The sequence below is a fragment of the Macaca thibetana genome, chromosome 5 (assembly GCF_024542745.1).
Source record: "Macaca thibetana thibetana isolate TM-01 chromosome 5, ASM2454274v1, whole genome shotgun sequence".
Classification (NCBI taxonomy): domain Eukaryota; kingdom Metazoa; phylum Chordata; class Mammalia; order Primates; family Cercopithecidae; genus Macaca; species Macaca thibetana.
In genome coordinates, this window is record NC_065582.1 from 31,630,328 (window position 1) to 31,645,913 (window position 15,586).

Sequence of the window (15,586 nt, forward strand, 5' to 3'; positions counted from 1 at the left end):
TCAGCTGACTTCGGTGGAAAGAAAAGAAATAAAAAGCAGTCAGAGTTGTGTTGTGTTGTGTGTGTGTGTGTATGTGTAAGAGAGAAAGAGAGAGAGAGAAACAGAATAAATGCAACTGTTTCCAACATATATGGACATTTACGGCTTTGTATTATACTAACAATGTAAGCTAATGGAACATATTATTAATACGAAGAAAAATTTGTACCATTAGACTAAGAGAATATGTTTCTAAATTTTATTGTTAATACTTGCTGCTTGTACTTGGTTAATTCAGGACTTTAAAAAGTAAATATGGTATAGTTATAGAGTTTTTAAAAATCACCTATTACTTGTCTTAAGTTCTTTCTGAATTTCAAAAAGGAAAAGCCCAGGTTTGTCACATTTTAATGCTTTTGCTTCAGAGTCAACTTAAATGACTCTAGGTACAAGTTATAAAACACTCTTGGATTTTTTGTGTCTTGTTTCCACTACTTTAAAGTGACTGTCAAATCTATACATCTATCTTGTTTCCATGGTTTTAACTTTTATTTTTAAAAACATTTAGTGGTGATATTTATGAAAGGAAATGATGACTTTTTTTCTTTACTCTTGTAGAGGAACTTAAATGGTTTGAGATTGTGACTCAGTTAACTCTGTATCCATTCATTCCCAGAAACCAGCCACATTTCTCCTTGGGGAGACTGATAGTTTAAAAGGTTTGTTGTGTCTGAAACATTCCCAGCTTCATTACCAACCCTTTCCTTCCACCTCTACCCACTGGAGACCATTTATGTCCCGAAGCGGACGCGACAGCTGAAGTCAGGAAACCATGCATTACATTAGCAGGAGCCAACTGCAGACTTTAAACTCCGTTCAACATGTGGATGCGGCAGAGAAATGACCTGTCCAGACAAGCCGGGGCAGCTCATAAACTGGTTCATCTGCTCCCTGTGCGTCCCGCGGGTGTGTAAACTCTGGAGCAGCCGACGTCCAAGGACCCGGAGAAACCTTCTCCTGGGCACTGCCTGTGCCATCTACCTGGGTTTCCTGGTGAGCCAGGTGGGGAGGGCCTCTCTCCAGCACGGACAGGTGGCTGAGAAGGGGCCACATCGCAGCCGCGACACCGCCGAGGCATCCTTCCCTGAGATACCCCTGGATGGTACCCTGGCGCCTCCAGAGTCCCAGGGCAATGGGTCCACTCTGCAGCCCAATGTGGTGTACATTACCCTACGCTCCAAGCGCAGCAAGCCGGCCAATATCCGTGGCACCGTGAAGCCCAAACGCAGGAAAAAGCATGCAGTGGCATCGGCTGCCCCAGGGCAGGAGGCTTTGGTCGGACCATCCCTTCAGCCGCAGGAAGCTGCAAGGGCAGCTGATGCTGTAGCACCTGGGTACGCTCAGGGAGCAAACCTGGCTAAGATGGGAGAACGACCCTGGAGGTTGGTGCGGGGTCCAGGAGTGCGAGCCGGGGGCCCAGACTTCCTGCAGCCCAGCTCCAGGGAAAGCAACATTAGGATCTACAGCGAGAGCGCCCCCTCCTGGCTGAGCAAAGATGACATCCGAAGAATGCGACTCTTGGCGGACAGCACAGTGGCAGGGCTCCGGCCAGTGTCCTCTAAGAGCGGAGCCCGTTTGCTGGTGCTGGAGGGGGGCGCACCTGGCGCTGTGCTCCGCTGCGGCCCTAGCCCCTGTGGGCTTCTCAAGCAGCCCTTGGACATGAGTGAGGTGTTCGCCTTCCACCTAGACAGGATCTTGGGGCTCAACAGGACCCTGCCGTCTGTGAGCAGGAAAGCAGAGTTCATCCAAGGTAACAGATTCACATGCTTCGTTATTTGCAGCTGTTGGGGATTCGGGTTCATTTTCTCTTTTCCCTTACTGTCTTTTTCTAAATGATTTTTCTCCACCCACGGTTCACATTTGGACAGCAGCAGCAGCAGCAGCAGCCGCAGCAGCCTGTCTTTCCATGCGCTTGGCATTCTTTATTTTCCCAGCCTGGGAGGATATGAGAGTTCCAGGGAAAATGCTGTATTGGACATGTAAGAGTAAGCCCATACTGTATAATCTTGGCTCTCCATTTCCCTCGCTGCACTTCCCAGTGGTTTATTAAATCTAATTAAAGCCAATGGCAATTTGCATGATGAGGAGAGGAAGCTAGGCTGGAGGCAAAGAACTTGCTGACAGTCAGGCATACTATTAAATAGGTTACTATGGGAGGAAGTAGAAGTTTTTAAAAGTAAGGGGGAAGCGAGTTATCGTTCTTGAGCAGATGGAATCTTCTTAAGGGGCGCAGAGCCTGACCATGTTAGGTTCAACCCCTTGATTTTTTTTCCAATGGATTTAACCCCTTTATTTAACAACAAAAAAAGAATGAGGCAAAAATTGGTAATTTGTTCAGTATGTATACTAACTAGCTGTGTGGTTTTATCAAGCCCCTGACTATGGTCTATTGAGCCAGTCTTTCAAGATTCTCTCTTCTTGGGTGACAAACATTTTGGCAGGTTCTAACATATGTAGCCAGTTACTGCAGTTGCCAGCAAAAGGATTGGTCTGCGGTCATGCCCATGCCATATAAAGGATATTCCCTGAATATTAAAGCTATTCTAGGGTTTGAATACAAAGTACAGTGAGTCAGTGGCTTATGTTTGAATGCAGAATGATGCCAGAAGTTACAACTTTGAATCCAGATTGGCTCAAGAGGCTAAAACGTACCCCAAAGAGATTAAAAGCTGAAAGGATACTTACTTTCTCCATGTCACCATGAAATTTAGCATTTCAGTGAGGTTCCCAGGGAGCCTACAATGGAATGGATTAAAATCCCTTGGAGTGGCTGAGACCCAAACTGCATTTCCAATGGCTTTAGCATTATAATTTCGTTTTAGAATGGATACTCCTTGAAGTACCAGTGATTTACTTAGAAAAACTGGACATTCATTACTGATAGTGGTTCTTATCTAAGTGCTCCAGATTCACAGGTATGCTTTGATGTCTCAAGTTTACAAAACAGTCCACCACAATTATGCCAATGTAAGAAACCCTCTCAAACATTTAATCTAATGTTGATAAAAATGAATTTTGTACTGGGTGTCCACAATTTGTTAAAGATTATACAAATCGATTCATATGTGTTGGCTCCTACAATTCTCATAGCAATGCTATTATGTAGGGACTATTATTATTTCCATTTAGTAGGTGAAAAAATTGAGGCTTATTGAGACAAAGTAATTGACCTCAACTCCCACAGCTAGTAAGTGGCTAAACTGGGTTTTGATTGTAGGCCCAGCAAACTTCAGAACATAACTTCTTAGCCACTGGACTTAGGTGAATATGTAACTTATTATCCAAACTGGAACTGTGTGGCATGAAAGGAGCTGCTGGTGGGCATTGGGACAATAGGCACAACCGACTGTTCTGAGCAGAGTAGGGCACAGGATCCCTCTTGTTATGCTGTAATCCCATTCATTTTCATGTCATAAAGGCCCCAGAGAGGAGAAGATGAACTCCTGGGTACATCCTGAGGCAGGGTTCTCTGATGTGTCCTTTGAGCTTCCCTTAGACACTCTTGGATGGAAGTTGGGAGAATACAGTAGTGACTAAGAGCCTGGGCCCTGGAGTTGGACTAACTAGGTTTGAACTTACCAATCTTATGACTTGGAAATGTTGCCATGTCTCTTTATGCCTCAGTTTCCTCAGCTGTAAAATGACAATACTGCCTACCATATGAGACTGTTGTTAGTTAATATATGGAAAACACTTAGAACCAGTATTTGCCACAAGATAAACCTTCAATAAATATTGGTTATTATTATTATTATACCAAGCACAGGACGTACCAAGTTCATTGAATTCCTCACATAATCTCTAAGTCTCATGTATTATTTTCTTATGTGATAAGACTATGGCTAAAACTGCTTAATTAAACTTTTGTAATCACGATTCCTCTTAGGTATTTAATTCTTTGCTCTGAATTTCCAGCATCTTTGAGAACAAAAATTCATTTGAAGGAGGGGTTTGTAATCTCAATATAGCCTGGATATTTCTCTCTCCTTTCATATGGGAGTGGTGATGGAAATAAACTAATAAGGCTATACTGGTATGACTCAATTTAATAAATAAAATCTCTAAGATTATATCTCAAACAACATTCTCTCTTTGATACCTTCTTCCACTTAGTCATTTAGAGTCACAAAGTCAGGTCAGTTTCTTCAGGGGCTCATGAAATGATTTCATATAGTTATGAATACTCTACACAATATAATTCTACTCAAGCAGACTGTTATAGTGATGCAAAGTACATAAATAGAACACTTCTGGTCATGGTATAGACAGCATTAGGTTCTCAGTATCTCTACCCATCCACCTATTTCTAGTCTTTTCCTCACTATGTCTTTCTTCCCTGATTTCCACAGAAGTGTGTAGCTTTCTTCTAGGGCCCTCCTATTCTGTTAGTCAAAGTTTGACTTTATTTGAGCCTCTCAGTCCACCCAGAGAGGCAACAGATCTTACCTAGTTACCTAGCATCTTTTTCAGCTTGCTCTATATCATTATATTATATAATACATTTTTGTATTATAATCATTTGCTTAATCATCTGTTCCTTCCCACTACTCTCTAGGTCTCTGAAGTCAAAGATACTTCCCATTTTCTTTAGAATTGCATTTCTGGATCTTAGTGGAGAGTCTGGCCTATAGTAGAAACTCAATAAATATTTTGAACGAATGAAGGAATGCGTTCATTGCTTGTTCCTTGGACTCTAAACAGTAAATCTATACTGGAAGCCACTAGCTTCTAATACTTAGGACGCGTAATAACATTTTTAGTCTTAAGTCCAGGCTAGACTTTCTCCTGGAGGATCTCATAAGGAATTCATTGTGGATGTAATAAAAAATGTTTTTGTAGCCTCCTTACAATGCAAATGAAAGGTTTACAGGGCTTATTCTTGTGAGGACTATCAATGTGGTGTGTTGGCATCACGCTTTAGTGTAATTTGATACGAGTTTTCTGCAGGAGGAACAATAGGATTTAATTTAGGTATATATTTCTCTGATGATCAGGCTTGGTCTGGGAGTAGATCTTTTAATATTTGAGAGAGTGAGAAACCAGCAAAGCCTGTAAGTAATCTGCCCTAAATGTTGTTTCTGTTCTGACTTTTGATTAATGTTTACAAAAATAAATTTATATCTGGCACCAAGGAAGTGGTTAGTCTGTGTTGCAAGTTGAATTTAGATATTTAAGCTGTCTTAGTTAATTTTTCTAAGAATCCTATGCAGTAGACTTTTTAAACCTCAATTTAGAGATGAATGAAAGGCAAGAAGAATGCTCAAGGACATGTGATGAGTTGTCCAGCAAAAATTTTTGTCTTCTAATTTCCAAGTCTTTTCTCTTTTCACAAATCTGCTTCCCTCAACAAATCCTTTAAGGGGCCCTAAGGTAAGTCGTCTTTCTCTATCACCACAGCCTACTAGGAAGTATAGTTATTTAATATAATGAAACAGATTACTTATACACTGATGCACAGATGTAGCGATGGGAACCTCCTTTTTATCCTCAAGGAGACAAAGCAACCTTAACCATAGCTAAGAGTCATTCAATTTTCCTAGATATATATACCAGGCACCGTTCTAAGTACTGTGCTTGCATTATTTCATTAAATCATCATCTACCAGCTGCACCCAGGTGACATAGAGTTTGGGGACTCTGACAAATATTTAACAAATATAGAAGTTGAGGCCCAGAGTAATTATAAAATGGATATGTGATGTGGAAAGGGAGATGTAAAAAGGAATCAAATGCTGTAAATTAACTAATCTGCCTGCCCCAGCCTTTCAGATAAAGCTCTCTGTTGATTTAGTTAAAAGACAAAGAGTTCCAATTAATAAAGGTCATCTTTAGGGTTTTTCTAAATTGGCAGAACTGGTGTGGGTGATCCAGTCAGCTAGCTCAGTTTAGTCTGAGACAAGATCTTGATTGTGTGACCTGATGAGTTCTAGATGATTCTTCTTGAATACAAAAAGATGTGTGAAATTAGTGGACTTACCGGTATTGTACTTTATAACAGACTATTTTCTGACAGATTATGCTCCAAGATATCCTAGAAAATGAGAAGGGTGCACTTGAGGAAGGGCAAGATAGTAATTAAGTAGGCAGAGCCAGCAGTGTGCCACAATATAAGATCCAGTAGTTACCACTGGAGCAGATTTTCATCCTATATGTTTCTGTGTAGGAAGTCTTAAAATGAATTAAAATATAGCATCAAAGGGCCTTAAAATATTTGTATGCAATAAGGAAGTATTTTTCAATTGTGACAAAGAATCTAGTGTTATGTATCATATAGTACTTACACTGTATTTGACGTGTGTTGTCTATTATACCACCTGACAATTTTACGCAGCAGATATTACTCTTATTTTAAATAGGGGAATCCTGAGGCTCAGTGAGCTTATAAAATTTGCCCTACATCGCCTACCTAGAGAGCAATGAAATTGGAATTTGTGCCCAATTCTGTCTCTGACACTGAAGTTTCCTCATGTTGCTTCTGTTAACCCACACTACCTCACAAATATAACTTACTACAATCATGGGGTAATGTCAAAAATGTACAAATTTTAGCATGATTGTTTCTGATTTTACCACTATGCCAACATTTCTGTTTAATTTCTTTTTTCAACTCAATAATCTAACGTTGATAATATTTTTACTCAAGTGCAGTACTGATGTATCATTGTGAACACTGCTTCAAGTTTTTTTCGTGCAAGCCAAGGTGCCAGTGCTTACCAGATTTTCTTGTTTACCATAAACAATCACATGTGTATCAATGTGACGGAACATATTTGTTTTCTGCCAAATTTTCCTTGCAAGAGTCTCAAATTACTATAAAAGTCACCAGATACTGTGTGATGCTGATACATTTTGATAGTTAAAAAAGCGAAAATATCCTAAAGTATTTATCTGGGATTAGACAAAGCAGACTATGTCCATGTAAAAATCAAGAGAATAAAAACAGAGACAACCCAGCATGCTTCTGTGATCTCTGATTTAGCAGCTTTGCCAGAGCTTCCCCTGTAGTCTGCACAGTATAATGTGAATGAATCTCAAGGGACACCATTTTGGTAGCATTTAAGCATTGTACTATTTTTCATGCCCAGCATGGAAGATAGATTATGTATGCTTTATTTTTAGGATGCTGCTTTATTCCACAGAGCTGTCAGACTGAATTAAGGTAGGCCAGTTCCAGGAATTCTGTATGTCAAGGCTGCTTACATGACAAACTGCAGGCACCCCACAAACTTCCATTTAAATTCATTGTAGATCCCAAGTTGCTCACTGTTTTCCAACTTGTATTGCCTCTTCGTATTATAAAGGAGGAGAAATATGTTGTGTGTTTTTCACTCTCTTTTCAAGCCTATGTGAGCAGCACTGTGAGTTCTGGGTGAATGTGCAGTTGCCGAGGCAGAGGGATGGCAGCTTTGCATTTTATATTGTTTCAGGCTCTCAGGTAAGGACATCGTCATTTTGCAGGGAGTGTTGAGAATAACACAGACGTCCTCACAACCTGGGAACATACTGGCTTCCGAATCCTAGAAATCTTTGACATATAGGCAAACTTTGTGGAAATATTTATTTAGGAGTGTATAATCATGTTTTATTTTTTAAAAAGTTGGATTGAAAGTATGTTGTGTTCTTCCTCAGAAAAGCCCTAAGGCTATTTCTTTATGAATCAAATTGAGCTGGTCAGCTTAATACATTCATTCATCAGTGAACAAAAGTTTACTGAGCCTCGGCTCTAAGCAGCGCTGTGCTCCAGCGTCCTCTTGTTTGCTCACTACATAACTTCATAGGCAAACGGGGAACCGGGCAACCTTCTCTGCTGTGTAATTTGTCCCTTGGTCCCACACACAGCTGGGATCAAAGGGGTGATTAATGGTTGCCACAGTACTCACAGCATAAGAGATGCATGTGCCTTAACTCCATGCAATCTATTGTCTTCTATAGGATCACATACATCTTTTCTTCCTTTAACATGTATTTATTGAGCACGTGCTGTGTGCTAGCCACTATTCTAGTCACTGGGGCTGCATCAGTGAACAAAACAGTCAGGAATCTCTGCTCTTGTGGCGCTGACACTACAGGGCCATGTGTGAGTTCAGTGTTCTGGAGGAAATCTTCCTGTCACTGATGTGAGGATTCACTAAGCACCTTCCCAAGCTCAAGGAGGTGGGCTCTTCAGTAGGAGTGAATCAGCTGCTGTCTCTGAGTTGCTGTAAGGATCACACAGGTGCAGGGGTGCTAGATAGCTCTTCCTACCTAAGTTAAAGAAGAATTGTTACAGTTTCAATGTGTTTGTAATCAACTCAATTCAATGGCATTTTTACGTGTGAGGCACTGCCCTAGGTACTAGGGGAAAGTGGTACAGTTTGTAATTCAAATAGCTTTGTATTTTGGGGTGTTGACGGGGAATGTAGACTCCTTGCAGGTGAATCTGGATTCTGCCACTTGCTAGCTAGGTGATCTGGGGAAAAGTTACTTAATCTTTCTGTGTTTTATATTTTATTAGTATAATAGGGATGATGATAATAAAAACAGTGATGATAACATTACTTACCTTAGAGTTGTCATGAGAATTAAATGAGTTAGTATGTATAACATATAACATTGCTTAACACATACTAACACCTTTTTTTTCTTTTATTTTTTTCCCGAGACAGGCTGGAGTGCAGTGGTGAGATCTCGGCTCACTGCAACCTCTGCCTCCTGGGTTCAAGTAATTCTCTTCCCTCAGCCTCCTGAGTAGCTGGAATTACAGGCGCCTGTCACCACGCCCGGCTAATTTTTGTATTTTTAGTAGAGACAGGGTTTCACCATGTTGGCCAGGCTGGTCTCAAACCTCTGACCTCATGATCCACCTGCCTTGGTTTCCCAAAGTGCTGGGATTGCAGGCATGAGCCACCGTGCCCAGCTAGCGCTCTTGAATGCCACCCTTTTTAAGCCATTTCTAAGCTGATGTAGCTCTTTGTGATATATTTCTTTAGATTTTCTTAGTTGGTTTATCCAGATCGATGTTTACTTGAGTAGAATAAATGGGCACCTACATTTTTCATTTAGAGAAGGACCTTGGAGCTTATAGAGGATAATAACGAGATCTCTTATTTGTGGAGTGCTAGGCAGTTTGCATCCATTATCTTATTAAATGTCACAACAGTCCCCTACATCAGATGTTCTTATACACATTTCCTGAGGGGAAACGGAGGATGAAAGAATAATGTATGTTCCCTGAAAGCCCACAGGTGGCGTGCAGTAGGGCTGGGATACAGACATGGGTCAAGAGGACTCCATAGCCTCATTCCTCAAAACTGTGCCTTACTGCCTCCCGCTGTCCCTTCACATCATGTGTGAGCCTTCAATGACTGCAGCCTGGGGCTTTCCCTGTTAATCATCCATCCAGATTGTGACCACGTTTCCCATTGCCTTGTCTCCTGATTCCTGAATGTAGCCATGATGCCTAACTGTTCCCCTTCTCATGATAGTAATCTGGGCTCAGAAGGAGAGAGGCAGTAGTGCTTCCACCACCCCTATTTTCATCGTCCCAGTGTATAAGAGATACATCGGAGTGGATAGTTGAGCACAAGCTGGACAGAATGAGGGCATCAAAACCTCTGCACATCCCTGGCTCTATTTCTCAAGTTTTTCTCTAATCCTTCCCAATTCATGTTGAATGGAGACAGTGAAATTACACCTTACTAGGATGTCATGCCAGGCAAAGTTTTATTCTGGGTCCATGGACCATTCCTTAGACTCTAAGAGCTATACATGAACATTGGGGGATTCTGCAAAAATGCGTTCAGAACTTTTGAGTGCTTGCTTTGTTCTAGACACTGCATCAAAAGCTGGAGATCCAGAGGACTAAGAAGTAGTCGCTGTTCTTCAGAGCTCTCAGCTTGGAAGACAGGAGACCGTTAAGCAAACCTACCTTACAAAACGGGTGTGATAAAAACATCAACGGAGATATTTCTAGGAGGCCCTGTAGGCAAAGAGAGGGAGAATTAAGCCTAGAATGTGTATGTAGGGGGTTGAGTGGGAAATTATAAATACTTTTGGAAGAGGTAATGCCAGAACTGGTTCTTAAAAGTCACTGTGGGTGGTGTGAGAGATGGGATGGGTGCAGAAAGTATAGAGGGAACAGACTATGAAAAACGTGTGAAAGCAGAGTGTGTTCAGGAAATTGCAAATAGTTCTGAAAAACAACAGATTAGGGTTTGGGGGGCATGATGTGAGTTAAGCTGTGGTAAGTAAGAGTGAGTGTGTTTTATGTCCTGTAAGGAGCCTGGACTTTATCTTGAAGAAAATAGGGAGTCACTGAAGGGTTTGAAGAAAGGGGGTGATGTCATGGGCTTTGCACTGTAAGAAGTAAGAGGGTCACTCAGGTCAGGAATTCATGGATTTAACTGGATTAACAAATGCTAAATCCCCCAGGACTGAGTCACCCTGATGTGACCAAGACTTCATCTGCCAAATGTGATTGTAGAGTCTGGCACAGTGACCACATCATCACCACCCTCTGAAGTCAAATTTGATTCCTGTTTTTTAAAGTGGAATATTGAGACAGGAAGGGTCTTGGAGTTTCCATTTATACAGCAGAAGTTCAGGGCAGACCTAGAAAGCAGAAGTTCCTGCCCATTCGTTGGAACAAAGAAGAACGCTTGTTTTCAGAGGAGAACTGGCGATTTAGGTTGTTTAGGTAGTTGGTGATGAATGAAGTCACAAGACATTCTCCTTTCCTGCTTCCTTAACTTCACACTTAGCTAACTCCTGAGGAAGTATGGAGATTATTTTAACTCAGGCCTAGAGAAAACAAACTATGAAGTGAAAAACAGTTAGATAAATAAATATATGAAACATATTCTGAGTCACCCAGAGATCTACTTCTTTTTTATTATTTAATCTAATTTTCAGTTGAGTATTTCTATATATTTATGGGCACAAGGTGATTTTTGATATATGTTTACAATGTGGAATTATTAAATTATGCTAATTTAAAAATCCATCACCTTACTTTTAAAAAAATTTAAATTTTAATTAATTTATTTTTTAGGCTTCTTCGAATCATAGGATTATCTTTTTTTTGGTGAAACATTGTAAATATATTCTTTTAGTAATTTTGATATATACGTTGTATTATTATTTATTATAGTCACCATTCTGTACAATAGATCACTAAAGCTTATCTGTCCTGTCTAACCAAAACTTTGTACCTGTTGATCAACCCTTTTCCAATTTAACCCCCTCTCCCAGCCTCTGGTAGCCACCATTCTCCTCTCTACTTTTGAGTTCCACTTTTTTATTCCACATATAAATGAGGTCATGCAGTATTTGTCTTTCTGTGCCTGGATTATTTTGCTTAAAATAGTGTCATCCAGGTTCATCCATGTTGTTACAAATGACAGGATTTCTCCCTTTTTAAAGGGTGAATAATAGAATTCCATTGTGTATATGTAACATAGCACATTTTTCTTATCCATTTTCTGATGATGGACACCTAGGTTGCTTCCATAACTTAGCTATTATAAATAGTGCTGCAGTGAACATGGGAGTACAGACATGTCTTCGGCACACCGATTTCAATTCCTTTGGATAGACACCCGGAATTAGGATTACTGGATAGTATGGTAATTCTATTTTTAGCTTCCTGAGAAACTTCCATACTGTTTTCCATCATGGCTGTATTAATGCACATTCTGACCGGCAGTGCTAAGGGTTCCCCTTTCTCCAAACCCTCACCAACACTTGTAATCTTTTTGTCTTTTTAATCATAGCCCTTCTGACTGGGATGAAGTCATATCTTATTGTGATTTTAATTTGCTCTAGGACAAATTCCTAGATTCAGGACTTGTTTGGCCATATAAAATCTATGCCTATGTAATCTACAGACTCCTACCTCCCCACCTACTGTTTTTAAAAATCATGAAAACCTTATAGAGGTTTATTTCTTTTTGCATTAAAGTTTTCCTTCAATGTGTTGTTGACAGTTGCAATGGAGCCCAAGAGAATTTGTTTCCTATAACAAAGATGCCACTCAAGTCTGACTGGCTTTTGTTTTCTTCAATGGGTATTGTAGAATTGTTTTTAATGAAGGACTTGAGCTGGACTGTCACTTGCTTTTTATCTTGTTCACAAGGAGTCTTGGAACATGGCCCGTGCAAGAGAAAGAACTTTTGATTTCAGAGCTCAAGACTTTTCTTCTTGTTTTTGCTCAGTGACAAATGCACACAGACATTCACAGCTCCACCCAACATGCTTAGCATTCACCTATAATTCCACAAAACCACTCAGCCAGTGCTCAAAGTGAACGGCATTTAATAAATCTAGACAAAGAAGATTGTGTAAAGCACTCATTCTAAGTGAATTTTCATGTTCATCTTCTCAGAAGAATGTCTTCTTTGTGCTTTTGAATAAAAAACGACTTGGGAGAGCATCAAAATTCAGGGGAAATATTCAGATTTCAGAAAAAAAGAAGCTTTCCTGGGAAGTCTCATTTTTTAGGACAGCTCTATAACCTTTAATTCACATGAACACCCACATATCTTTTAAAACCCGCTTTCTCACCACTGTGACAGAATTTTATCTCTTCACTTGTTGAGATTTCTCTGGTGAGTTCAGTACTGCATCATTTTGACAAACCTGAATGTGGAGAGATGAATGCTTCTCATCTCTGAAACACTTCAGGGTAAGTTGCTTTAACCAGTTTCCTGTTTTCAGAGGCAATTTTTCTGTCATCTCTTCAAATCCATCAAGGTTCATTTAATTCTTTCAAAAGCCATATATTAAAAGAAGTGGAATTCTCCTCACAGAAGTACTCATTGCTCTGAGATCTGGAGTTATAGTGACTACTATTATTACCTGCAAGGGCCACACATGTATATGTAGCAAGAAGACCTGTGTGTGGAAAGAAACCACAGCCATCTGTGACTCAGTCTAAGTCTTGCTGCTCACCATGCTTTCTTCTGGTTCTCTGGGAATCCCCTTTCCTGAGGTGCACTGATTTCTAGCAGGGCAGGAAAGAATGTCTATGCGATAGTCGGCATTCAGAAGATTTTGCTGAGGGGAAAGGGATGGATTGGGAGAAAAACATAGGCTATTAATTGAAAACCAATTATACTTATCAGTTGAACACTTTCTTTGGCAGTTTGAGAATGCCTTTTTAATGATTAGTATAGAAAATGTGTCATTCCAAAAATTTGTTGATCTAAAATTGAGAAATGGTGACTGACATACAGTATACTCATAAATTAAATTAGGGGTTAATGTATAGCCTGTGGGCCAAAAATAGCCCACTGCCTGTTTTTATTTTGTGAACTAAAAATCGTCTCTATAATTTTAAATGATTCACAAAAATCAGAAGATTAGTGATATTGCTATGACCCTTGAGACTCACATGAAATTTAAGTTTCGGCATACATGATAAAATGTTAATGGAATAGTTACGACCACTTGTTTATATATTTCCCATGACTGCTTTTGGGCTACAATGGAGTTGAACAGTGGCATAGTTGAATAGTTGTGATATTTTAGGCCCTCAAAGCCTAAAATATTTACTATCTGCCTTTTATAAAATTTGCTGATCACTGGGCTAGATTATTGCATTACAATTACAGTGGCACTATTTAAAAATAATTGAAATAAATATTTATAGTATAATATTTAGTGAAATAATTATGACAAACTCTACATACAAGATGATCCCAAATAGCTTTTTTTCTTTGCATAAATTTTGCCTCTTTCTCCTGGTAGAAATGTAAGTTCCATGAAAGCAAAAAACTTGACATTTATCTATTCATGTATGTAGCTTCCGGTTCTAGAATAGTGTTTAGTGCACAGTAAATCCTCAAGAAATAGTAAAGGTCAGTTGAAGCCTGATGAATTATGTGATTATGTGATGTATATATGTAATAGTCATCAGAGCAAAACCTTTCTGGGGCATGTGTTTATATTAGGTACCATGCTGGGAATTTTAGATGCACGATCTCATTTCTTCCTAATAAGGTCAGTTTTGAAGGTATGTTATTGCTTCATTTTACAGGTGAGAAAAACAAGGTTTAAAAAGGTTACATAACTTCTCTAACTTTACAAAACTAAGACATAATGTGACCAGAATTGTGTTGGATTCCAGAGTCTGAGCTCTAATCATAAGTTATACTCTTTAAAAAAAATTCTAGAAGCAGTTTACCTATTCAGATGAGAAAGAAAGGGATAGAAAAATACTGGAGGTAAATATACAAATAACAGAACCAATTACTGGGAGAGGAGGTTATGGTTGATTTTTATTTTCTTAGCTACACATTTTTATGTTTTTCTGTATTTCATGAAATGAGTGGATTTACCTTTAATTAGTTTTACAATTAGAAACAAATGTTTCTAAAGGGAAGAAAAACAGCCCAGCAGGTTTCAATTGTTTATGTAGATCATTTCCATATTTCTCCAAAGGCCTTATATGAATTGCTGAGGAAACTGCTGTCCTTCTGACCCGTGTGTTGATGTGTGTTGAAGTTCACTGTTAGGTTTCAACTCCCTTTGAATACTTTCTAGCCCTGAGCATGCTAAGTGCTCTTTGTGTATAACTTTGGTTCAAAGACACTGATAGAAAGAGCTTCTTGGTGTTTATTTTTAGACGCCTGAAGCGCACACCTTTGGAGGCTATGTGTCTATTTTCTATTTGTATTTGGTTATACTGGCCCAGTGCTGTCTTCCACAGCATGATGGATTGCTTTTACCTGGAATTTATTCTTTTAAAATAAATTGGCATAGTATTTGGGATATACATACTTAAAATTATCTGATATCTAAGAAGATATAATTAGGTCCCAGGAACCCCAAATCATTTACTAAGGTAAAGCGAAATTGGAAGGAGAGTGTGCTGCAAATGAAGCTCTTTTGTTATGGCTCACATTTCTTTCTCCACTCTTCTCTTAGTTTTGTATGAATGATTGTAGCATATTTTCCATAATCCAATAGACTTTCCACATGCCCTGGCCTACATTGCAAGGCTAAAGGGAGAAAGATTTTTCTTTGAACAGAACTATAATGCAAGTGATTAGAATGATTTAAGTTAATGCTACTAAAACTATTAAGGTTAGTATAACTCCAAACTCAGGAGTGGTTAGAGGACTGTTTCCTGTGTTAAAGACTGGAGATAAGAACTCTACAACATGGCAAGACAGTAAGGTGGCAAAATAAAAGTTTCTAATAGACCATAAAATTATATATTGAGAACATCTGAGGCTATTTAAGAGAGGTTTTAAAAATTCCTATGACAAGTCTGAACATTCCAGTTGTAATTTCAGAGGCCTCTGTTGTTCAGGCCTGTTAAGAATGAGTTAAGTGGGCTTTGTCGGATCTTTGTAATTTAGTTGTTTTTATCAGGTGCATCATTCTGATTTTTGAGTTATAAGCAAAAATGCTCAACACCATCTCCTTGTGACTTTATTGGTCAGAAATGGGGGCTTGGGAATGATGTTATTGGTTTTAAGCTTGAAGTGTTGTTTAATGTGTCTGGATCATGGTCTTCCTTGTTTATGATTATTTCACTGGGGCCCATCATTCTTTGTACAGTTTA

At 39.3% G+C, this 15,586-nt stretch overlaps 1 protein-coding gene across 2 annotated transcripts in view; it reads left to right on the forward strand.

Annotated features, from left to right (window-relative positions):
* Positions 1–15,586, forward strand: part of GASK1B (golgi associated kinase 1B) — a 47,891-nt gene that overhangs the window by 473 nt on the left and 31,832 nt on the right. For both annotated transcript variants that reach the window (XM_050789862.1, XM_050789863.1), the window contains exon 2: positions 656–1,789. In XM_050789862.1, the coding sequence (XP_050645819.1) occupies positions 880–1,789 (910 nt within the window). In that variant the 5' untranslated portion in view covers positions 656–879. The remainder of the gene's footprint in view (positions 1–655; positions 1,790–15,586) is intronic.